The 25889-nt window shown below is 41.6% G+C and overlaps 1 protein-coding gene across 5 annotated transcripts in view; it reads right to left on the bottom strand.

Annotated features, from left to right (window-relative positions):
* LOC110294754 (alpha-fetoprotein-like) overlaps positions 1-20609 on the bottom strand; it is a 44373-nt gene extending 23764 nt beyond the window's left edge. Inside the window, exons 1-7 of one of the 5 annotated variants that reach the window (XM_029477063.2) lie at positions 19975-20609; positions 17492-17543; positions 17192-17330; positions 14927-15138; positions 11642-11774; positions 9497-9594; positions 8460-8589 (exon numbers count right to left, since the gene is read on the bottom strand). In XM_029477063.2, coding sequence (XP_029332923.1) covers positions 8460-8589; positions 9497-9594; positions 11642-11774; positions 14927-15138; positions 17192-17330; positions 17492-17543; positions 19975-20026 — 816 coding nt within the window. In that variant the 5' untranslated portion in view covers positions 20027-20609. Of the gene's footprint in view, positions 1-8459; positions 8590-9496; positions 9595-11641; positions 11775-14926; positions 15139-17191; positions 17331-17491; positions 17544-19941 lie in introns of those variants that run through there. The other 4 variants (XM_021163190.3, XM_021163191.3, XM_021163192.2 and 1 more) reach the window with 4 other exon arrangements.
* Positions 20610-25889: the final 5280 nt, after the last annotated feature.

Genomic DNA, 25889 nt, shown 5'->3' with positions numbered 1-25889 from the left:
TACCCAGCCAAACTCTCAATTAACATAGATGGAGAAACCAAAGTATTCCATGACAAAACCAAATTCACACATTATCTCTCCACGAATCCAGCCCTTCAAAGGATAATAACAGAAAAAAACCAATACAAGGACAGGAACCACGCCCTAGAAACAACAAGAAGGTAATCCCTCAACAAACCTAAAAGAAGACAGCCACAAGAACAGAATGCCAACTTTAACAACAAAAATAACAGGAAACAACAATTACTTTTCCTTAATATCTCTTAATATCAATGGACTCAACTCCCCGATAAAAAGACATAGACTAACAAACTGGCTACACAAACAAGACCCAACATTTTGCTGCTTACAGGAAACTCATCTCAGAGAAAAAGATAGACACTACCTCAGAATGAAAGGCTGGAAAACAATTTTCCAAGCAAATGGTATGAAGAAACAAGCTGGAGTAGCCATTCTAATATCTGATAAGATTGACTTCCAACCCAAAGTCATTAAAAAAGACAGGGAGGGACACTTCATACTCATCAAAGGTAAAATCCTCCAAGAGGAACTATCAATCCTGAATATCTATGCTCCAAATACAAAGGCAGCCACATTCATTAAAGAAACGTTAGTAAATCTCAAAGCACACATTGCACCTCATACAATAATAGTGGGAGACTTCAACACACCACTTTCACCAATGGACAGATCATGGAAACAGAAACTAAACAGGGACACAGTGAAACTAACAGAAATTATGAATCAAATGGATCTGGCAGATATCTACAGAACATTCTATCCTAAAACAAAAGGATATACCTTCTTCTCAGCACCTCATGGTACCTTCTCCAAAACTGACCACATAATTGGTCACAAAACAGGCCTCAACAGATACAAAAATATCGAAATTGTCCCATGCATCCTATCAGATCACCATGGACTAAGGCTGATCTTCAATAACAAAATAAATAATAGAAAGCCAACCTTCACGTGGAAACTGAACAACACTCTTCTCAATGATACCTTGGTCAAGGAAGGAATAAAGAAAGAAATTAAGGACTTTTTAGAGTTCAATGAAAATGAAGCCACAACATACCCAAACTTATGGGACGCAATGAAAGCATTTCTAAGAGGAAAACTCATAGCTCTGAGTGCCTCCAAAAGGAAACTAGAGAGAGCACACATTAGCAGCTTGACAACATACCTAAAAGCACTAGAACAAAAGGAAGCCAATTCACCCAAGAGGAGTAGACGGCAGGAAATAATCAAAATCAGGGGTGAAATCAACCAAATGGAAACAAGAAAAACTATTCAAAGAATCAACCAATCAAGGAGCTGGTTCTTTGAGAAAATCAACAAGATAGATAAACCCTTAGCCAGACTCACTAGAGGGCACAGGGAAAGCATCCTAATTAACAAAATCAGAAATGAAAAAGGAGACATAACAACAGATCCTGAAGACATCCAAAACACCATCAGATCCTTCTACCAAAGGCTATACTCAACAAAACTGGAGAACCTGGATGAAATGGAGAAGTTCCTAGACAGATACCAGGTACCAAAGTTGAATCAAGATCAAGTTAATGATCTAAACAGCCCTATATCCCCCAAAGAAATAGAAGCAGTCATTGATAGTCTCCCAACTAAAAAAAGCCCAGGACCAGATGGGTTTAGTGCAGAGTTCTATCAGACCTTCAAAGAAGATCTAATCCCAGTTCTTCACAAACTATTCCACAAAATAGAAACAGAAGGTACTCTACCCAACTCATTCTATGAAGCCACAATTACTCTGATACCTAAACCACAAAAAGACCCAACAAAGATAGAAAACTTCAGACCAATATCCCTTATGAATATTGATGCAAAAATCCTCAATAAAGTTCTTGCTAACCGAATCCAAGAACACATCAAAACAATCAACCATCCTGACCAAGTAGGTTTCATCCCAGGGATGCAGGGATGGTTCAATATACGGAAATCCATCAACGTAATCCAGTATATAAACAAACTCAAAGACAAAAACCACATGGTCATCTCGTTAGATGCGGAAAAAGCATTTGACAAGATCCAACACCCATTCATGATAAAAGTCTTGGAAAGATCAGGAATTCAAGGCCCATACCTAAACATGATAAAAGCAATCTACAGCAAACCAGTAGCCAACATCGAAGTAAATGGTCAGAAGCTTGAAGCAATCCCTCTAAAACCAGGGACTAGACAAGGCTGTCCACTTTCTCCATACCTATTCAACATTGTACTTGAAGTCCTAGCCAGAGCAATTCGTCAACAAAAGGAGATCAAAGGGATACAAATTGGAAAAGATGAAGTCAAAATATCACTTTTTGCAGATGATATGATAGTATATATAAGTGACCCTAAAAATTCCACCAGAGAACTCCTAAGCCTGATAAACAGCTTCGGTGAAGTAGCTGGATATAAAATTAACTCAAACAAATCAATGGCCTTTCTCTACACAAAGAATAAACAGGCTGAGAAAGAAATTAGGGAAACAACACCCTTCTCAATAGTCACAAATAATATAAAATATCTTGGCGTGACTCTAACTAAGGAAGTGAAAGATCTGTATAATAAAAACTTCAAGTCTCTGAAGAAAGAAATTCTAGAAGATCTCAGAAGATGGAAAGATCTCCCAAGCTCATGGATTGGCAGGATCAACATTGTAAAAATGGCTATCTTGCCAAAAGCAATCTACAGATTCAATGCAATCCCCATCAAAATTCCAAATCAATTCTTCAACGAATTAGAAAGTGCAATCTGCAAATTCATCTGGAATAACAAAAAACCTAGAATAGCAAAAACTCTTCTCAAGGATAAAAGAACCTCTGGTGGAATCACCATGCCGGACCTAAAGCTTTACTACAGAGCAATTGTGATAAAAACTGCATGGTACTGGTATAGTGACAGACAAATAGACCAATGGAATAGAATTGAAGACCCAGAAATGAACCCACACACTTATGGTCACTTGATCTTCGACAAGGGAGCTAAAACCATCCAGTGGATGAAAGACAGCATTTTCAACAAATGGTGCTGGCACAACTGGTTGTTAACATGTAGAAGAATGCGAATCGATCCATTCCTATCTCCTTGTACTAAGGTCAAGTCTAAGTGGATCAAGGAACTTCACATAAAACCAGAGACACTGAAACTTATAGAGGAGAAAGTGGGGAAAAGCCTTGAAGATATGGGCACAGGGGAAAAATTCTTGAATAGAACAGTAATGGCTTGTGCTGTAAGATCGAGAATTGACAAGTGGGACCTCATGAAACTGCAAAGCTTCTGCAAGGCTAAAGACACCATCAATAAGACAAAAAAACCACCAACAGATTGGGAAAGGATCTTCACCTATCCTAAATCAGATAAGGGACTAATATCCAATATATATAAAGAACTCAAGAAGGTGGACTCCAGAAAGTCAAATAACCCCATTAAAAAATGGGGCTCAGAACTGAACAAAGAATTCTCACCTGAGGAATACCGAATGGCAGAGAAGCACCTGAAAAAATGTTCAACATCCTTAATCATCAGGGAAATGCAAATCAAAACAACCCTGAGATTCCACCTCACACCAGTCAGAATGGCTAAGATCAAAAATTCAGGTGACAGCAGATGCTGGCGAGGATGTGGAGAAAGAGGAACACTCCTCCATTGTTGGTGGGATTGCAAGCTTGTACAACCACTCTGGAAATCAGTCTGGCGGTTCCTCAGAAAATTGGACATAGTACTACCGGAGGATCCAGCAATACCTCTCCTGGGCATATATCCAGAAGATGTCCCAACCGGTAAAAAGGACACATGCTCCACTATGTTCATAGCAGCCCTATTTATAATAGCCAGAAGCTGGAAAGAACCCAGATGTCCCTCAACAGAGGAATGGATACAGAAATTATGGTACATTTACACAATGGAGTACTACTCAGCTATTAAAAAGAATGAATTTATGAAATTCCTAGCCAAATGGATGGACCTGGAGGGCATCATCTTGAGTGAAGTAACACAATCACAAAAGAACTCACACAATATGTATTCACTGATAAATGGATATTAGCCCAAAACTTAGGATACCCAAGATATAAGATACAATTTACTAAACGCATGAAACTCAAGAAGAATGAAGACCAAAGTGTGGACACTGTGCCCCTTCTTAGAATTGGGAACAAAACACCCAGGGAAGGAGTTACAGAGACAAAGTTCATAGCTGTGATGAAAGGATGGACCATTTAGAGACTGCCGTATCCAGGGATCCTTCCCATAAGCAGCTTCTAAACGCTGACACCATTGCATACACTAGCAAGATTTTGCTGAAAAGACCCAAATATAGCTGTCTCTTGTGAGACGATGCCGGGGCCTAGCAAACACAGGAGTGGATGTTCACAGTCAGCTATTGGATGTATCACAGGGCTCCCTATGCAGAAGCTAGAGAAAGTACCCAAGGAGCTAAAGGGATCTGCAACCCTATTGTCGGAACAACATGATGTACTAACCAGAACCCCGGAGCTCTTGTCTCTAGCTACATATGTATCGAAAGATGGCCTAGTCGGCCATCATTGGAAAGAGAGGCCCATTGGACTTGCAAACTTTATATGCCCCAATATAGGGGAATGCCAGGGCCAAAAGAATGGGAATGGGTGGGTATGGAAGTGGGGGGCGCTATGGGGGACTTTTGGGATAGCATTGGAAATGTAACTGAGGAAAATATGTAGTAAAAATATTAAAAATTAAAAAAAAAAGTTACTGGGTTGAGTGTGATAGGAGAGCATATATTAGAGACCAAAACATTGAGATTGTCATAAAAGAAACACATTCTTAAAGACAAATAGGAAGTCTTCCTTCATCTGGACTTCATCTAATGAACAGAGCACGCTAAGGAAAAGTCTGTACAATATGAAAGTGTGAGAGGTGGTACTGTGGAAATGTCTGAGAGAGGGTCATGTTGTGGAGGCCTGATGCTTTTGGGTAAGGGTAGGAGTAGGGGTGGGGATGGGATAGGGTTGGGATGCAGATAGGGGTAGAGGGTGGGAGCAGGAAGTGGGGTGGGGGGTGGGGGTAGAGGTAGGGGTAGAGGATACTTTTCCCCCTAGCTAAGTACTGTCCTTGATTGCCACCTCCAGACTGTCATTTGGGGAACTTTCTTACATCCTTGTGCCTCAACTTTCTAGTCTGCAAAATGAGTGACCAAAATGTTCCTTGCTAAGACAGTGGGAAATGAATGTATTCTTTGTCAAGAGTTCAGTAGTTGCTCTCGGTGTCTTGAGATAGTCAGACTCAGGTCTGGGCACTAGCATTTAAAAAGTTAGTCCTGTAAGTAATGACCACACCGTCTTAGATTATTGTCCCTACAGGGCTGCTGAGTCAGAGAGAAGCTGAGAGGACCTTACTGAGTTCTAGTGCTTGACCAAGACTATTAAATTATAACAATGTCAAAGATTAATGTTGGGAGTAAACCCATTCCTTTTGGTCTGTAAGTAGCTGTGAATCAAGACGGTGTGATAGGATGAGATAAGGGCTGGGAGCAGTAGGCAAAGCTTGGAGGCACGCAGCAAGCACTGCTGGGTGCAGTACGAAGCTCCTTCCTCAGAGTGGTAGGAGAAACAGTCTACTCAGGAGAGAAATGGATTGAGATGACAGGAACGGTGGAAGACAGTATATGAAAGAAGAGATTGGCTTTGGAAGTTTTGATGGGTGGTGTAGCGCCAGCTTAGGGTATAAAAGGCCCTAAGTTCAATTCCCCTGCACCAGAAAGGAGAAAAAAAGAGTAACATGTTTTTCAGATTGAATAGTTATTAACACTGTTATTTCTAACAGACTGGGAACACCACCAAGCCTACAACCAAAACGTCTGCAGTAGAAGCAGCAGACAAAGCTAAGAAGTGAATCAATATAATTCAAAGCATGAACCCAGTGAGTCAGTCCAAGAATTTGTTTTGAAGAAGACCAAGAAATTAAACCATCGCTTTTTCTCAGAGCCAATTAACTAAAAGGAAGATCAAACACATAAGAAAAAGGACATACAATTACATAATTGATGGTGTTTTTATTTCAAGCAAGAGTATCATCTATGGCTCTATCTCCCTTAATGAAAACATGCTAACAAGCGAGATCTTCTAAACAAGAGTCCCATTAAACACACAGACAAAGTAAACAACCGATCCCCAGTCTAAACACTGAATTGGTGCATACTGAATCAATGACGCTCCAGGAAAAATTCAGGGCTCCCCTTAGCCTCTGGCCACACCATTAACCAATCAACTAACCAACCAACCGAGACAAAGCCTTGCTTAGAACATGTCCTGGGTGAGGGGCTGTTGCTTTCTCAATGTTGGACTCATAGCCAATAGCAAGACAACACGGTGTAGGGCAGAAACTCTCTACCTAATCTGCACATTTTCCATATAAGATGATATGCATCTTGTACTTAAGGCAGCATTGCATCGCTGCATCTGGAACAACCTTGAGCATCAGAATTGCCAACAAAAAGGTTGCCACTAAGTAAGAAAAAGAACATTTGATTTGTTTACAGTGTGAGAGCTGAAAAGAATCCAGAACAGAGTCTTGTTGGACCTCTCGGGGCTCAAAGTACATGCATCGAGCAGTTCAAATTTTTGGCTGCTCTGAGCACGTGTTAGCCTGGGCACAACACTGGGAGTGCTGCGAATGTTGGTTTCTCATCTGGAAAAGCAGATGAGTTTAGAACTACAGACTCCACGAGTCATGAGGATTTGCTGGAAAAACATTAAGACTGGCAGATGTGGAATGGAAAAGTATTCTGTATTTTCTGTCCCCACCTCAACCTGAGGTTTAATGAACAAGCTCAAATACCTCAAATAACACATAGCCTCAGTCCTATCTGGAAATGTCAAAGGGGCTGGAGAGATGTTTAAGAGTACTGGCTTCTCCTCTAGAGGCCAAGGATTCGATTCTCAGTACCCACTTGGCAGCTAACAATCATCTGTAACTCCAGTCCCAGGGGATCCGACCCTCCTCTGGCCCTCTTGGGTGCCATACATACATGAGACACAGACACATACAGGAAAAACACGCATACACATATAATATAAAAATAAATCTATTTTTTAAATGTTAGACATTTTAAAGGGAAAAATAAAATTCATTTTAGAAATTAAGATAAACAAATACCCAAACTATATGTATTCAGATATACATACATGTATATATATGTGTGTGTGTGTGTGTGTGTGTGTATTAAAACAGTTATAGCCTAAATAAGAAAATTTTAGTATAAACACATAAACATCACAAGTCCCAAAATACACCAAAATGAGATTCACAAAGGTGTTTAAAATGTATAAATTATTTTTTCACTATGTCTTTTTGGTGTGTGTGTGTGTGTGTGTGTGTGTGTGTGTGTGTGTGTGTGTGTGTGTGTGTGAATGTGTGAGTGCAGATGCATGAGTGCCACAGTGCACAGGTGCACAGATCAGAGGTCAACCATGACTTTCGGTCCTAGCCTTCCATCTTCTTTGGAGCAGGTTCTCTGGTTGCTTGCCACCATATTAGCCGGACTAACTGACCTGAGAGCTTTTGGGCAGTCTCCTGCCTCTGGGGTCCCCTTTACACTGTGGCCACACTAGGATTACAGATGTGTACCACCACATCCAGCATCTCATGAGCTCTGCAGATCAAAATAGCCATCCTTATACATGTGTGACAAGTACTTTCATTTATAAGATCCATGGGTGGGGGGCTGGAGAGATGGCTCAGCAGCTAAGAGCACTGACTGCTCTTCCAGAGGTCCTGAGTTCAATTCCCAGGCTCACAACCATCTGTTATGGAGTCTGATGCCCTCTTCTGGTATGTCTGAAGAGAGCTACAGTGTACTCACATACATAAAATAAATAAATCTTTAAAAAAAATACAATAAAGATCCATTGGTGGCAGAGGCAAGATAGAAATCAAAGGATCATACAAAGATAAGGAGACCATGCATCCCATATTGTACTGTGCATATCAATGTTCCAATTCATTCTAAGTGAGGATGGAAGAGCAAAGGCTCCCTAAAGCAGAATAGGAGCCCCTCAGACATAAAAGCATGGGCTTTGGCAAGCCACTCACCTATTTCCACTACAACCTGGAAATCCAGAACAATTTGCAGTTACTTTAAGCTTGTTTGTGACAACAAGACAATCCATGCCTGCTACAGCCCAGCCCCTGGCAGTCCTGCGCTGCTGGTTGGGCATAGGTGCTGTTTATGTGTGGAGGGAGGGCTTCCTGAGATTTTGTTGTCTATCTACTGACAGAAAGAAGCCAGAAGCAATCATTACTTCTCTAGTTTCGTTATTTGCAAGTGTATCGTTGCTTAGGAATTCTAGTCCTTTTAAAGGTTAATATGTGAGAGGATGGTAGCAATCAGTATGTGTTGTATGGGTATGAAATTGTCAAAGAACAGACTTAATTAATTTAAAAAATTAATTATGAAGAAAGAAGAGCTGTCTTACCCTGCCCAGAGCACACGCTAATGTGTTCCCCTCACAACAGGTCTCATGCAGATTTTTAACATCCATGGTCAATTTGGCGATTTCAGGAAAATTAGCTTGAGGTTGCTTTTTGGTGAGTAGAATCAACTCTCTGTAAAGAAAATCAAGTACGTCAAAACATTATATATTTTTTTAGAATAAGCATAGCATTCTGTTTTTAGTAATTATTTTCTTTTTGAAATTATAATATAATTAGAACATTTCCTTTCTCCCTTTCTTCCATAGTTTGAATTTCTACTTCAAGGAACCAAAAGTATCTAAATGCATTAGCAAGTATTAGGAAGTGTTTTCAACTGCTTTGGTGATGGTGTGCAGACCCACCCAAAGATCAAATCTCAATAATGGGAAATCTGGTCATCTTCATTATTTAAAGTAGCTGAGACATTGAAATGTACACCTTGGTAGCCTTAGAAATATGTGCAGTCTCATCACCAAGAAAAATGAATGAGTCACAGGACTCTTTAGTGCCCATTGTCAAGTCTCTGGAGTTTCTCTGGAAACAAAATATCCCTGCCCTTCAGGAACTCCAGTGCTGTCACTCACTGGGGATGATGGGGATAAGAAAAAATACATGAATTCAAAGTGGAGAGGCTGCCTTAAGGCCTCCTCCATTCCTTAGTTCCAAGAGAAAGGAGGATATTTATTTCTCTGTTCTTTATCATAAAGGGAAATTCAGCTAATCTCTGCATCATCATCATCATCACACCCCCATAACCCAAGCTAGCTTTGAACAAACTGTGTAGCCTAGGATGACCTTGAACTCCTGATTCTCCTGTCTATACATCTTAAATGATGGCATTATAGCCAATATGCTGCCATGCCCAGCCTTTATAAGAGTTGCCTAGGTTGTGGTGTTTCTTCACAGCAATGGAAACCCAAACTACGGCAGAAGGGCTCCAGGCTTATATTGACAGTGTCCAAATGACTTTTCAAAGTAGTTTAGCCAAAACAGATGACCTAGCAGCAGCAGAGCACACAGATCCATGCGGGAAACTTACACTGCACTTGCTACTTTCTCATTGAATTTGGTGCCAATTTCACATAAGTGATGATGTCTTGCAGATATTCCTCTAATGTATTTTCTGATGGGTTCTAGCTGCAAATGGAAAAACAACTCATTAAAGAAATGTGTTAGTAACAGATAACGTTAACAATATCATTGGGAAAAGATAGAAGATTAAAAATCATCAATGTGTCCTCACCATTTAAAAGTCTTCAACTGACAAGGCTTTTGCAAAAATAGCACCTCACGCTCCCCAAAGATCATTTGTCTCAAAGCTTCATAAACAAAGTAATTTCTAGAGAGCAGCCAAAGAGACTCAAAACTGCCCTACAGCTGTGCTTTCTTTTATCCAGGTCATTAACCATTTTATCCTGGGCGTGTCTCCAGCCGCTCAGCTGAAAGAGATGGTTCGACTCTGCAATGCCTGTTAACTTCTTAACCTCCACATGTGTGTTTCCTTTAACCCTAGATTTCCACTTAAAAGGATGGTGCACAAGCCACCATGTTTTCTTCACGTTCGGTTTCTTCACTGAGGAATTTTCCTAAGTGTGCAGCTGTCGTGTTAAACATAAGCAGACACAGGGAGCCAGGCAAGAGGCCTTCCCGCCGTGATGCTCACCGTGTTGCTGCCTCGTCTTGTTCTAAGGGGCTCTTGTTCTGTCCTTGGAGAAAGTTACATAATCAATTATATCGCATGTTAATTGTGCCTGTGATCCGAGCATGATGAAGCCTCAGAGACCCTCATGAAAATGGGCAAACTTATTTGTATTTTATTTTGAAATGCTAGACAATGAGGCAGGGCATCAGTGTGTAACCATTGCCTTTCAGGCTTTAATTAAAACCAAGAGGAAAGAAAAACGACCACCCGCTTAGGAACTGAGAATCGGCTTCCAAAGGAACCAGAATCCCCCAGGATAATAATGGGGATGTCAGAAATATAAACAAATAACTTTAATGAAAAATAATGCAATCATGGAGTTCTTAGCCTGTGGCAGAATATCTTCAGATACCACCCCCCCCCTTTTTTTTTTAAATACACAAGGAAGAACTAGGTAGGAGAAAGAGATAAAGTTATATGAATTTCAGAGGAAATGAGGTGGTTTCTTACTCAGAACAATAATGACATCAAGACAAAACCAGTCATACTTAGCCTTGAGTTTTTCACCATAATGATTATCAAATTACCATTAGTTTTCAGCATGGCATGTAGAAAATCTGTTTGGTGGCACCTCAAACATGGCTGTTAGTGTTTAGAATTTCTCTGTTCAGAACCTTTAATGAGCACAACACACACAAATACAAAGGCCTATTTGTACACACACACACACAAATGCTTTTATCTTAAAATGAACCACTGGTTTGCATCTATCTATCCAATGATGATCAAAAGACTAAAACATCTATCCCGTGTTTTTCTGAAAAGGAATTGATCATTGTTATCCCAGTGAGAAGTAAAGTCTACATACAGGCTCTCTCCAACTGGTGAAGTCTTGCGGTATTTTAAACAGGAGAACCTGGTAGAGACGACTTAAGAGGCTAGATTACAAATGGCAACACAGCCTCATCCTTGTCTACTACAAGATTCCTTCCAGAAGCTTTTGGCTACACGTAAGCAATCCAGTTGCCCTCTGGCCACCATGCTGTGAAACAGCCCAAAGTAGGCCAGGCAAGAATACTGCATACACATACTTGAGATTGTACACTAAGAGAAGAGATGGTGTATGAATGCCCAGGACCCCAGCTCCTCCTGAATCCCAGATCCAGATGTTTTCTAATTACAATTACATGAAAGTTTATGACCCAGAAAGCCCCAGGTGCGTTACTTCCTGAGTTCCTGATTCACAGACAGTAATGGTAATAAAATAATTATCATTGCTTTACATCTCTGAATTTTGGGTTGTTTGGTTACCTAGCAACAGTGCCTGGAATGCTTAAATGTTTATTTTCAAAACTGTCCTGCTTCTCACATTGCAAGACTGACTACATAGCTTTCTTTTCTAAAACAGACGCTATTTACTAGGTCCAGAGAAGAGCTTGAGATTCTGCATCTCTGGCATGATGTGGGGTCATGTCATGCTGTTTCTCTACAATCCACAATTTCCATCGCAAAGCCCTAACAACCGCACTACATACACAATACCTTTGTCCGCAGGCACTCTGTTTTATTCTCTTCTTGACAACATGACTGAACAGCTGTCTCATAGCAAGCAGACATGGTCAAGATAGTGGGTCCATATAAGAATGGGTGTCTTCTAGATATTTCATAGCTGAACCTGTAATTTGACAATTGTAAAGTTGTGAGCTCTGCCGTTGAGGCCCATCTGACAATGTCCTTTCAAATGCCCAGCATTTGTTCATTCTGTATCTGTCTGAAACTTCTAGAAATCCCAGTGATTGAGATTTGGTAGAACTTGGCCTAAAAATCATCAAATGTTCACTATGAACAAATCACCAGAGTCACTCTCCAGGTACAAATGAAGTGACTGCATCAGGTGGGTTGAACATAATGAGAAATTACATCTCTCCACTTCCTTAGAGAGACAGGCAGGTAGGAAGTTCAATAGTCTAAGTTGCATTAATATGCAGGATTGTTATGCAGGATTGTTCATGTGGGCCAGGAATGGACTTTACAAGTATTGATGGTGGTCAGAAGTCTCTCCAGGTCATCCAGAAGTTCTTTCTAGGCTATCACAGTCAATACCATTGCCCTGAGTCCTGCCATTCAGTATGTTTGCTCGTTACTAAATTCTCTGAAATTATGTTTCCTCATATGTGCCTGTGGAACACGTTCAAAAATGGACTCATGTACAGGATGAGTATAACACTCAGCACAAGTAGACACTGTAGGCCAAAACTTGTGTGTTCATGTCCTTTTCCTGTGTATTTAGGGATGCTATTTTCCCAGCCTGTGTAGTGAAGTTAGCAGCTTTGATCAATAAAAGATGAATGGGCATGCTACGCCTTGCTTCTAGGCTTGACCATTTATTTCTTTTCAAAACTCTCAGTCCTCTTTCTTTTATAAACACAAGTTCCTGATGCTGTAACCCAAGGCAGAGAGAGGCATCTGAGATCCACTTAGTCATTAGATAAGAATTGTCAGTATTTGAACTGAGCTGGAAAAAAAAAAAAAAAAAAAAAACTAGGCTGCCAGATGTCAAAGTAGTCAAGTATGGCTGGAAGCCAAGATAAAAGTCACAGTTGCACTGTAGTTAACTATTTACTAGGGTGATGAAAAGAAAAGCTAACAGAAGAATGCCAGGTCTTCTAATCAGGCCAGTTGAGGGTCAGAGAAATCAACCTAGAGGTTAACAAGGTGGCTCAGTGGTAAAGCTTGCCTTGCTAGCTGGTGACCAGTTTGATAGCTGATTCACATGTCAAGGGAAGAGGAGAGAAATGGTCCCACAAAGTTATCCTTTCACACACACACACACACACACACGTTTGCACATGGTAACTTTTTATTCAAAAGGGAATTAGCATAGATATTATTAAATCTTCCCCTTCCGGAGGGAGCCCTAGGGAAAAGCTACTGATTCACGGACCCTGGAACAAGGATGAAGAGCTAATGAGACTGGGAACAAGAAGGCCTCTGCTAAAGTCCTGACAAGCAGGCCTCCAAGAGCAGGCACTTCCTCGGGGTGTACAGCTCAGATGGGGAGCACGACGTCCACCCAAGTCCCTGACAGTGCCTTTCAGTATACTGACTGTGGGCCTCCTCTGCTGTGAGAATGCTTGGGGGTTGCCTGAAACCTTTAGTAAACAACAGCACGCATAGCACTTTAATACATGAGTAGCTATACTCATAGTTTGTCCTTAATCCCAGACATTTTGGAACTTGTGTGACATTCGGTCCCCTAATCTTTTCTAACTGAGTGTCTGAGGCCATACACTTCTTTCATGAAGCTTCAGAAACCTCTGAGGTCACTTCTGCCCCTGTAAACATGCGCTAAACAAGTTTGGGTTGTTCAGCTCCACGCTTTCTAGTCTCCTCAATTATCCCTGGCTTGGACTAACATTGGTAAAATCCATGATAAGATCACCACCAGGCTCCCAGACTCCAGATCTAGCAATTGGATTTCTGCTTTAGTCCTCATGTCCATGTCTGACTCGAGTCATGTGGACACAGCCGCATTCCATGAGAGCCACAGTCTTGTGTTCCTCTTGTCCTTGCCTGGCTCTAAACCCTAACTACCTGTTAGTACCTGACTCTCAACAGAGGCAACTTCATGCTAATTAGGGTTCCAGACTTAATCTTGATAATACCATAGTACTACCACTTACCCCAGGATTACACAGTCCATTTTTTTAACCTGAAAATTTACCTCTGTTTAATCTACAATTATTGCTGTTTCTTGGCTCAAATGACAGACGGTATGCCACACCTCTCAGAAGCTCTGCCTGCTATTTATGGATGCATCTCACTAGGACTGGGGCCTGTTACTGGCCTCTATCCCCAGTGCTCTCTGTTTTTTGTGGATTTCCTAGGTTAGCCTAGTCAACTGGAGCCTTTGTTGTACATGGAGAGATACATACAGCGCCTTCTGAATCCCCTCATATCCCAAGCTCTGAAGCAATCTCTATTCTTATGCTCCCAAAGTAGAAGTCACATAGTGGCTCTGGAACAGTAACTCATCAGACGTGGTTACGTTAGCAGGTAAGGATAAAGAAACACAAGCATCCCTCCACAGGACAGGAGGACCAAGCCAAGAAGCACGGGTAAAGGACAGCCCTGGAATCTGGATTGACATCTTAGTCCACCATTTCTCCTCTCTTGGGTCATCCCTGGGGTAGCCTGGGATGGTCTCCTTCCTGAAGCAGATAGCAGCCTGCTGGGAAGCCATTGCCTCCAGTTTAAACCTTTTTACAATCTGATGCTTTAGATACAAAACACGTACAAAGTGCATCTATCTATGGTGCTGGGGTGTTCACAGGGGTGAGGACGGGGGCCTTCCCTGCTTGTGCTCCTCACAGGGGACAGGTGGGCTTCCTGAGAATCAGCTGGAGCCTGCCTCGAGTGGCTTGCCAACTTCCCAGAGCCTTGTCTGTCCTCTTATTTGATACGCAGCCACACGCCCTCCTTTTTATTCTCCTAGGTGTTACGATGCTATTTTAACCTCAGCATTTGTTTAGCACTAACATTGTTTCTCACTACAACACTGAATATTGTTTCCTGCTGCCCTTTCTAATGAAAGAGGCAAGCCCTTTACAGGGTTTACTCCTTTTAGTCATCCACAGCAGACACTTCCAGGCCCTATAGGATATCAACTGGCATCCTTTCTAGAAGGATCAAAAAAGAATCATAGCTCAAGTTTCCATTTTAATTCCATATAAGAAAACATTGCTTTCAGAGAATTTTATATGTGAAAGGGGCCGTCTTAAAAATTGTAACATATTCTTTGTAAAAGACCATGGCAAAGAGGCTTACCTCTCCTTCAGGGACACATTATTCTCCTCAGCCACCTCACAGGTCAGTTCAGGCCTTGGAATCAGGGGTGTATCATGGCTGTCTGCGTCGTCTTTCTTGTAAGACAGGAAGCACCTGAGTCTTGCTGCAGTTTTCATCTTACAACAGTCAGTGAACACATGACTATTCAGCAGGCCTTGGTTGTTGCAAATGTGTGTAAGGAAGGCAGCCACCTATTGGAGGGAAGGGAGGCATACAGGGGAAGTGTGGGAGACGACATTCCTCACCATAGGTAAGTTAAACTAGCTACATCATATGCTGAGCTTTGGATCCAATAATATCTGGACGGAGAGACTTCAATTTTATATGTTTATTTTTTTCATGTGTACATGTGCATTTTAAATTAATTTTCTATTTTATTTTTGTTTTTTAAGTCTGTGTACATGTGTGTGCATACATGTAATTGTGAGCACACACGCATGTGCACAGGCAGAGGCCCATGCTGAGTATCTTTCTCAATCACTGTCCATCTTAGTTCTAAGATAAGGTCCTTCATTGAACCTGCAACTAGGATTGTACTGGCTGATTAGCAAGCTCTGGGATCTATCTACCTGTCTCTGCTTATGGAAATGCATGGGTGTGCCTGGCTTGACATAGCTACTCGAACCTGCACTTAGCTCTTCATACATGTACAAGTATTGCACAGACTGAACTACATGTCAGCACCCAGGCATACATTTTAAATACAAATCTTTTAGATACTCTTTAAAAAAAAAGAAAGCATCTATTTCCCTATTGTGTATGGTGAGCATGTGTGCCTAGTAGCACGTGTAGAGGGCAGAGAACCATTTTAGAAGGACAATTTTCTCCTTCTGCTGTACAGGTTCCTGGCATCAAACTCAGGCTGTCAGGGTTAGCAGCAAGCACCTTTACTGAGGCACCTCTCCAGCCAGCCCCTCTTGGGTCTTAAAATCTAAATTCACACCTCCTCCTTGTCGACCACAGAGAATCCACCATTTCCCCTTCCCTATGACGTTGCTTCATTCGCAAGCGATCGAAAGGCTTTTGAAAAAAATAACTAGATATCATTCAGAATACCCAGGGCAGCAGGATATTTCTAACGAGAACTATCAAAAAAAAAAAAAAAGCTGCTAATTTGGTTTATTTCCTACTCGTTTTTAGTTTTGTTTCCATGGGAACATATTTTAAGAATTGAACTTTGAGTCAGTGTGTGCTCACTGTCAGCTTTACAGCTGGAGATGTAATAATTCCCATGTTTTCAAATGTTTTTAGGTGGCAGTCAACATGTGGTGTTTGGTAAACCTCAGCTGGCAAGTGAGTTTTATATTTGAGAATAAATACAGAAAAAAAGGTCATCTTCTGCAATGGAAAAAAAAAAGAGAGATTGTTCTATAAACTAACATAGCCACTGGCAGAACCTTCATTTAAAATGTGGACTGATGGCACCCCTTCCCTATTCAGAATCTAGCACATGGTACACACACAGACAAGAGATGGAGCAGGAAACTCCCCAAATAAAGGAGGAAAGCTACTCCTCATGTGCATGTTATATTATTTAGCATGAAAATAACTGATCCCAAAGCTCTGTATTCTAAGAGAATGATAGTGTTAATCAAGAGCTTCCCAGGGAGGGGTGATGAGATGGCCCAATGGCTGAAGGCACTTGCGGCCAAGTCTGACAACCTGAGTTCAATCCCTGGCACCCACACAGTCAGAGGAGAGAATTAATTTCCACGAGTTGCCCTCTGACACACACACACACACACACAGTTTAAAAACTAAAAATATTTCTACTGAAATTGCTGATCACAAGACATATACAGTTTTATAATGAAGCGAGCGATAATAATACCCCTAATATTCTAGTGACAGAGAAAGGAATCTGTAAAACTATGTCTCTTTTGCATATCCTTAAAGAAATTCTTTTTAATTAATTTAAATCTCAATTCAGTCTCTTTGTGTGAAGATGCCAGACACCAGCATTTTGGTGGCTCTGGCAGAGAGACCAACATAAATAAGCTCGTTGCTCTTCAGAACTGTGATTCATTGATTCATTCTCTCGAGTGCTTGGCCCTCAGAACCTGGACTCCCAGAGAGAATTTGGTTAAATATAGATTTAGAAGCCTACAAAGATTATATCTGGAATGTGATTCATATGTATACTCTTGCTTTGCAATGTCCTGCCTACTTATTCAACCATCTTTTGTTTACCCTCTAGTTCAGACAGGAAAATAAAGCAACACACGAGACACATGATCCACCTACCAGTTGATGAGCACACTCTGAGGGTGACTCACGTTTGAGACGCTTACACTTTTCAGCAAGATTCAGCAGCTCTTTAGCTATGGTTTGGACTTGGTCATAAGCTGCATCCTGAAGAAACTGAGCCACCATAATGCTGACACTGAAACATAAGTTGTGTGTGTTGAGCATGCAACAATGTTGCCCCTTCCTTCTTTGTTGTATCATCACCACCACCACCATCATCACCGTCCTCCCCCAAATATTTTCCTTCCAAATTAAAAACAAAAACAAAAATAAAAGAATATGGATAAACAAACTCACCTGACTCCTAAGTTCTCCTCCAGGTGATCCTGCCCACTGACATGCTGCCTGGCTGGGAAAAGGGTTTGTTTAGCTCTGTGATTTCAATGCTTTTATGTGCCTAACTTTCACGTGTTGAAATCCTAACCCAAGGTAGAAACGTGTAATAGTCATAAGGGTGGAGCCCTCATCCATGGGATTAGTGCCCTTTTGAAAGAGGCTGATGGGAGCTCATTCATCCTAACACATGCAAGCATAGCAAAAATTCATCACTTATTGGCCAGACGAATGCACTAAATACAAGAACCTTTACCAGATACTGAATCTGCTGGCATCTTGGTCTTGGACTTTCCAGCCTCGGGTGCCATGAGAACTAAACTTCTGATGTTTATAATCCTCCCACCTTGCAGAATTTTGGCACAGCAGCTCAGATGGACTAGGACATTTGTATAATGGGAAATTTTCCAGCTTGAAAGCTCCCTTTAACTTCTAGAACCTACACGTACTCAATCCCAGATTCTGGATTTATTTTCATTAGCGGTAATGATAGGAACAATTGAGCGGTATATATCTTCTTCTGAGTTTAAGCTGTTCCCTGTGAATGATTTCTTTAATATTCCAACATCGCTGAACTCTATCACTGGTTATAAGAAAATTGCATGTGGTTGAATTCAAAGTTCTGAATGAGACCCTGGGGAAATGGCTCAGTCGGTAAAGTTCTTGTCTTTTAAGTACAAAGACTAGAGTTCAACCATCATACACACTTTAAAAATAGCTGGGTGTGGTGGTGCAAGCTTGTTATCCCCGTGCTGATGAGGCAGAGGTAAGCGGGCTCACAAGCTATCTGATCTACCCTACAAGGCAAGCTCCAAGCCAATCAAAACCCAAATGAAACAACAGGGCATCTAGACATTTTAACAGGAGAAGGGACTCATGAGGCCTTAGCCCGAGATAAAGAACTAAGCAGCTAGGGAAGAGAACACTGACTGGTTACCCAGTACCAATTGGACAGCCCTGAAAGCATATGCATATAAGTAACATTATGCCGGCTGAGCAGTACGCATGCACACACACACCAATTAAAGAAAAAGAGGCCATGGATTTGAGGGCGAGTGAATGGGATCACATGGGAGAGTCTGAAGGGAAGTAAGGGAAACAGGAAATGATGTAATTGAATTATAATCTCAAAAATAAAGGACAACGTTTTTTCAAAAATCAAGATGAATGGAGTCTGAAGTTCACACAGATTGCCCTCTGTTCACAGACACACAGCGGACTCTGAATTCTTTAAAGTTAGTGATTTGGTTAAACTCTTTGATTATTTCATTATAAGCTATTAGCACATTCAAAGTAAATGTCAGGGCTAGGGAACAAAATCCCAGAGGTTAACAGTCTACCGTTCTTGATTTGGCCAAGAACGAGTCTCCCACACTCTGTGAGGGAGATTGCATCTCCACCAGCCACTCACTACACACACACACTCACACACAGACACACACATTCACACACACAAACACACTCTCTCTCACAACACACACACTCACACACACACACACAAACACACACACACCTCGATGGAGCTGTGTCTTACTTCTTACACTAACGGTTTCCAAAGAACCAAGCAGTTTTCTTTTAAGTAAGCAATCACTAGCAATTACCATTGCTGCACAAAAGTAAAGGTTTTAAAGGCAACTCTTTAGATTTCAACTTCTATTTATAAAACGCATTTGCATGTACGTGTGAAGTTTTAGCACTTTGTGTGGGTACGAAGAGCGAATGAGGGGCTGGGAAAATGACTCAGTCAGTAGAGCACTCGCTGTACAATCATCAAACTGTGAGTCTGGATGCCAGGAACCTACTTTAGAGACCCAGCAAGTACCTTGCATCTCTTATCCCATTATTGCTGCAGGAGGATCCCTGGAGCTCACTGGCCAGACATTCTAGCCAATCAGTAATCTCCAGGCTCAGTAAGAACCTGTCTCAGAAAACTAAGGTTGAGGAGCAACTGAGGAAGACACCCTATGCCAACCTCCAACCTATACATACACATGCACATACGCGTATGTACAGAACGCACACATGTAAAAGATTATTAAATGGAAACACGTGTCAAGTGGTAAGCACATTGCCTTGTAATAACAGGTAATAATGTATCTTCTAGGATTATTCCCGAGTCATTCCCATTTTTTGCTCCATTTGAATTCATTGGCTTAAATGAAGCAGTCTCTCACCTAGACTGGGGACAAAGAAGGGAAGCTTAAAGTGGGGTAGTCCCAGAAGAGTGGCCTCAACGTACAGGCCTGTTTCTCAGCTCATCCCACTCACAGGTGTCTAGCAAGTGTCAATGGCTGTTTTTGACAGCGATGACCACTGAGAAAGATAAGGCTCTCCACACACGTGTTAGTGACTGTCATGGTTCCTCATAGAATCCTTACACATAGGCCACACAGGCAGCAGATGGCATTTCCTACCTGCGTGTAGTAAACTTGTTTGGAGAGACTCACATTTACTGTAGCTGAAGAAAACAATGAAGGGGAGAGCTTTAACAACCTCCATTGTTTCAGATGAAGTTCCGCCGTTTGAGAGGAATGAAGGCGTTTATACTCTTTTTCCAGCAATTACCATTAACCGTTAGCTTTTCTAGTGAATATTAGTTTTTCTTAAGGCTCCCATGGACTGTCATGAAACCGGACAAACTCAGGATGGTGAAGAAATGTCCATGTTTGTTAATGAATACAGGATTTTAAAGCAGGTCATGTCGACCTATGATATGTTCGAGATTGCAACACACAGGCCTCGTGCTAGCAAGCGTTGCACCTGTTTGGTAAATGCCAGTCTACAGTAACTCGTTTCATAGAAATGCTTGTTTACATGTGCAAAGTTCTAAAGAGGCAAAGAAAAAGCAAACATGAACTACCTTTGACTGCGCAAGTGGTCTGAACTCAGGTGTCAATGCCAACATTGGCATTGCCCAGACCCTGGAGAGGGGAGAGGTGGAGGGCACAGCCATGCCAGCAAACACAAAGGACACCTATCCCTGAGTGCTGGTTGTCAATCAGGACCATCATGTGACCTTCACTCACACATGTCACCACTGCCTAATTAAGACCAATTCTGGTTTTTTTTCCTTGAAAATCTCAAATAAAAAGTTTAATTTCAGAATCCAAGCTCATCATTTATATAAATACACTAAAACATAGGCCACACAAACTCAGACCGAGCCTACATACAGTAATTCAACAAAACATTTTTTTTTCTAAAAGGTCAGAGGCAAATGAGTGATTTGTTTCACCCATATTTAATTGATTTGAAATGAGGAAATGAAAAACCTTTTAGACGTTATAAGCAGAAACTTTAGAGTCCGGTAAAGAATCTGAGAGCTGATACTTCATGTTGATATCCTTGGGATTCTATAAAATCCCAATGATGGTTGGGGCTTCCCTATCACAGGAAAAGAAATGTAATGCCTAAGGCTTTTCTCATGACTGCAATAAACAAGCACTTTCCCTGTCAACAGGAGACCCCCTCAAAGTAGATTCTGAGCTATATCTGGTCAAACTGTGAGGGGTCAGTGCGTACTTCTTATGAGATAGCTTTATTGTATAGAGACACAAAAGTAAATCAGTAGCATGGAGGTTTTTGATCAACAGGCCATCTGTTGTCAACATGTCATACCATGCACTGGCGAAGTCCTAAGCATGACTTTAAGACTTGGATCCAATTTCAAGGAGCTCATGCTAAGCCAGGTATCTCTGAGTTAACTGACCGTGGAAAGCCTGAATGCATCACCTGACGTGGGAACCTTCTCATGACCCACATGCCGTGATACGCCCAAGTTCAGTTTTGTTTTCAGATGCCTGATTCTGTAATGTGCACAGCTTCCAGAACATTCTCTCTTCGACATACTTTTGGAGCCTGTGGTTAAGAACTGTTCAGTCAGGATGGCTTAGCCTCTACCTCCTATTTACAGGTTTCGTTTATCAGACACAGACGCTGTTTTGTTGCAATTGAAATATTTAATTAAAATACAACACCTGATTTGTGGTTTTTACACAATTGAATAAAAAACCCCTACACAATAAAATTGTTTACATATTCCTTCCATTCTAGTAAAACAGATTACTATCCACTCAAAACAAAACAAAACAAAGCTTTATAGTTTTATACCTGATCATCCTATTCCATAATTGCCAAGACTTTGTTTCTAGTGGGCTTCTGGCCTGAAGGAGGAGTAAGGCCCGTGTGGAGATTATGGTAAGAACTGGCAGGTAGCCCCAGATGCTTGCTCTGGGGTCCTGCATGGCCCTGCCAGGCAAGTCAGCCCTGATACAATCATAGCACTGAAGCACATTTCCAGTCTGGTGGCTCCATCTCTGAGTTCCATACTGAAAGCCTCCTAAGGGGAGATTCACATTTAAAAAGATGAGCTTTTCAAAATGCTCCATCATAAGCCTGAGCTGGCCAAAGCTGCCAGCCTCCCTGGACATGCTCGACAGCTTTTCTGAGGGGGCTGTATGTGGGGGACAGCCCAGAAATCGGACTGCTAAGGTAGACAGCCCAGGCCAAGATGACTACTTCAGGCTTCCAGTAAGTAAGTGGGTCACAGCTGTGTTCCAGCACCTCTTCCTCCAAATATGCAAGCACCATGTTTTCAGGTAGCTTCTCTCTCTCTCTCTGATCTCTCTTTATTGGTGCGAGTGACCACAGGCTCTCCTCTGTGCCAGTGTCTTTAAGTGGAGACCCTGAGTCACAGCCGTTGAAGATGGCCGTGTCCCCTGAGGTAGAATTCAGTATTTCTAGTTCCCTAATGAAGTCTTGCCTGTAGTGCTCTGCCTCTTCCTCTGTGAACAGGGAAGCTTTGTCGTGAGGGTCCAGCAGTGTAGCAAAGATGTACCTGGGATCATGGAGGGTAGCAGACAGGTGGCTCTCCATGGCTTCCTTCAGGGACTTAAGCATGGTGTCCATGCAAGTGAGCAGGTGAGAACCCGTGAGAGAAGAGTAAGTGTTGGCCACCAGAACATTGGAAACGGGAGGTTGCTGGTTACGACTTTAGCGTTCCCCACCCCCAGTTCCCTCATTTCCAAAGGGTGGCTTTTGTTAAATGAAAAGGTAGTTTCCTTGGAGACAGTCTCTCTGGGAAAGCAAGCTGCTCTTAGGAGTAGGCTGTAAACCCAGCACTACATGGCCAGTTATGGCCAACATAAAATGAACTCAGTGACATCTCTGGAAGGTTTTTATCTCATAACATCATATTTAAATCTTTTAAAATTTGTATTATTCTTATTCTAGTTGTGCATATGTTTTTCTCTTTACCCTACAGGTATTTTAGGTATATATGATGGCTTCAACTTTAGTAGTTTTAATGGAATTTCTAGGTGTGTAAACTAGTAGGTCTTTTGGGGGGCCTTTTTTGGGGGGGGACTATTTCTTTGCTTTGCTTTTGTTCTATTATCCTATGTTAGTTTTTATCTTCTTTTCTTTTCTTTTATTATTATCCTTTAGAAGCTCTTCCCCCCCCCCCCCCCCCGCAACTGAGAGACAGAAAGGAAGTGGCTCCAGAGGAGGAGGTGGGAGGAAACAGGGAGAAGTAGAGTGAGGGAAAACTATGACCAGGATATATTCTGAGAGAGAAAAAAAAATCTATGTTCAATAAAAAGAAAAGAGTTTCAAAGGAGTACAGTCTATTAGCTGATTCTGCTACCCACAGGTTCCCTCCTCTGGCTTCCTGAAGAGGAACCTGTCCATGTGTATGCACACACACTTGTCTTAAGGGAGAAAAACAGAACCTGACTGGTTGTCACTTAGAACTGGGCTACACCAGTTTCCGAATATGAATGTCCGTGTGAAATAGAAAGCCATGGTTAACAAGGGAAAGGTACCTTGACCTTTGACCAGTTGTCACCATCTTTTGGGGCCTTCTGAATGTTCTTAATGTTCATTGTCTCCTTTTTATTTATTTGACTGGTTGGTTGGTTTCAATTTTGGCTTTTGAAACAGTAACTTTTTGAAACATTAGTAAACTGACTATATATCCATCACAGCCTCCCAAGTACTGGAATTATAGGTATGCAACATCATTCCAAGCTGGGTAGGTCTCCTGAGGTGCACCCTCAGCAGCATTTCCTTGAGATCTTATTCTACAGCTCCTGAGTTGGCCAGAAAATGAGCTGTTACACTTGTGCCAATGCCCTGAATAAAAATACCAGACTGTCAGCAAGCACTTGTTGGCATCCCCAATAGTGTTTGAATTTGGTGACTATATATGGGATGGACCCCCAGGTGGGGCAATCTCTGGATGGCCTTTCCTTCCATTTCTGCTCCACATTTTGTCTCAAATATCTTCTCCCATGGGTATTTTGTTTCCCCTTCTAAGAAGGACAAAAGCACCCACGCGTTGGTCTTCCTACTTCTTGAGCTTCATATGGTCTGTGAATTATATCTTGGGTATTCCGAGCTTCTGGGCTAATATCCACTTATCAGTGAGTACGTACCATGTGTGTTCTTTTGTGATTGGGTTACCTCACTCGGGATGATATTTTCTAGTTCCACCATTAGCCTAAGGATTTCATAAATTCAGGAGGGGATAGGGGGTTTTCAGAGGGGAAACCAGGAAAGGGGATAACATTTGAAATGTAAATAAAGAAAATATCTAATAGAAAAAAAAATACAAAACTGCCACCCCATGCAGACGTCACCAACTAATTCTGTGCTCTGCCCCTCAGCTCAGCCTTAGATTTACTCATAGTGCAGCCACATCAATAGATTGGGGGGAGGGGACCAGGACTAAACTAATCCTGCCTTTTAAAAAACACCCAAATTTTAATCTCCAGAGGCGTTCTCCTCTCATAGATATTTGAATATTATAAGAGATTTTTGTAAACACAAGAAGAAGCTAGGTGTTTAATCAATGGCTAACGGTAGAATTCAGACAACAAGAAATACAGGTGGTGAGGATTTTTTAAACAGTGGCCAATGAATGGGATTTGTGATGTCATTCATTCTGTATAATTTTCTATGAAACCAACCACTTTAAAACACTTTTATGCTGGCCTCTGAGATTAAGAAAAAGAAAGGCACCCAAATATAAAACAAAATAATGATTTGGGATTTTGTTTGCTTGCTCACTGGAGACAGGGACTCAGGCTATCTAACAGGCTGTCTTGAGACTCAATCTTCTTACCTCAGACCCTGAGTGAGTGCTGGCATTGTAGGCATCTCTACCATGCCCACCAGTCACAACTTCTCAATAAATACTGTCTTCACAGCAAACAGGACCACCTAATTCTTGCTCACATTGTAGAGACAAAGTTCAAAAGGACAAAGACCAGGGCTGGATGCCATAACATCACTGCCCATTCCTGTTGAGCATGATTCACTGTGATGTACTTACAAGCTGTACAGGGCTTTTGCATCAAGCCCAAGTATGCTCTACTCGTTGATACAAGTCCTATGTGACACACACAGTAAACTTGAAGCTCCCTCACTCCAAATCCTCTGTCTGTCCTCCAAGCAAAGGGAAACTACAATTCTAGAATAAACCATTTCCTCCCTCCTCTGGTCAGGTGATTTTTTAGTGTGTTCTCTGGCATGGCAGTGCACTCCATTGGTGTGGCAACATCCTCTGTGACCACAGTCTGCAAGGTGGCGGCAGCTTCCAGAACTCGAGTTTTATATGTGCTGCCCACAGCAGAGTCTTGAGCTCAAAGCAATTCAAATATTAGGCGTAGGGTCAGACTAGCCAATTGTGTCTGCTCCACTCCTGTTCATAATCTGCTACTTATTGTTTAAATAAACCATTTCATCATGTCATTAATAAATAATCAAAGAACAAAAAAGCTTTATGAATGCATTTATAAATTCGGTGCTATAATCCAGAGGCCAATGTACTTGGCAAGTTAATATATTAATGCAGCTCTTTGTGGTAGTATATCATATGAATACAACAGCAGAAAAAAAACCCAAAATACACGAAAACAAAGACACACACATACACACAAACACACACACACACAGAGAGAGAGAGAGAGAGAGAGAGAGAGAGAGAGAGAGAGAGAGAGAGAGAGCCACAGAGTCTGAGGCCCTACATCAAGTTCTTCAGTAGAAATCTGAAGCACCTCCAAACACCACACACTCATCCTTAGCCATCACAATGCTCTGGAAAGTGGTGAGGGGAGGGTCTTTTTTTTCATCCCCCCCCCCCCGTCTATTATAGCCCTACCTCCTGCTTACCTGGTATCTCCTCACAACTTCAGAAAGACACAGGGGCTGACACATCTCGCTCACATTCACATCTACTCTGTCTGACACACATTGAGAATCTAAGAGCTATTGTGAATAGATGACTAAGATTCAGAAAGTATGTCCAAAGCTCTGTGCCAGAATAACTTTGTGAAGACCATCCTGGGTTACCCACGAAATG

This window comes from Mus caroli, unplaced genomic scaffold, assembly GCF_978045245.1.
Source record: "Mus caroli unplaced genomic scaffold, Mus_caroli_1 scaffold_4, whole genome shotgun sequence".
Taxonomy (NCBI): Eukaryota; Metazoa; Chordata; class Mammalia; order Rodentia; family Muridae; genus Mus; species Mus caroli.
The sequence above is the reverse complement of the archived record's forward strand: the minus strand, read 5'-3'. Positions and strand labels throughout refer to the sequence as shown.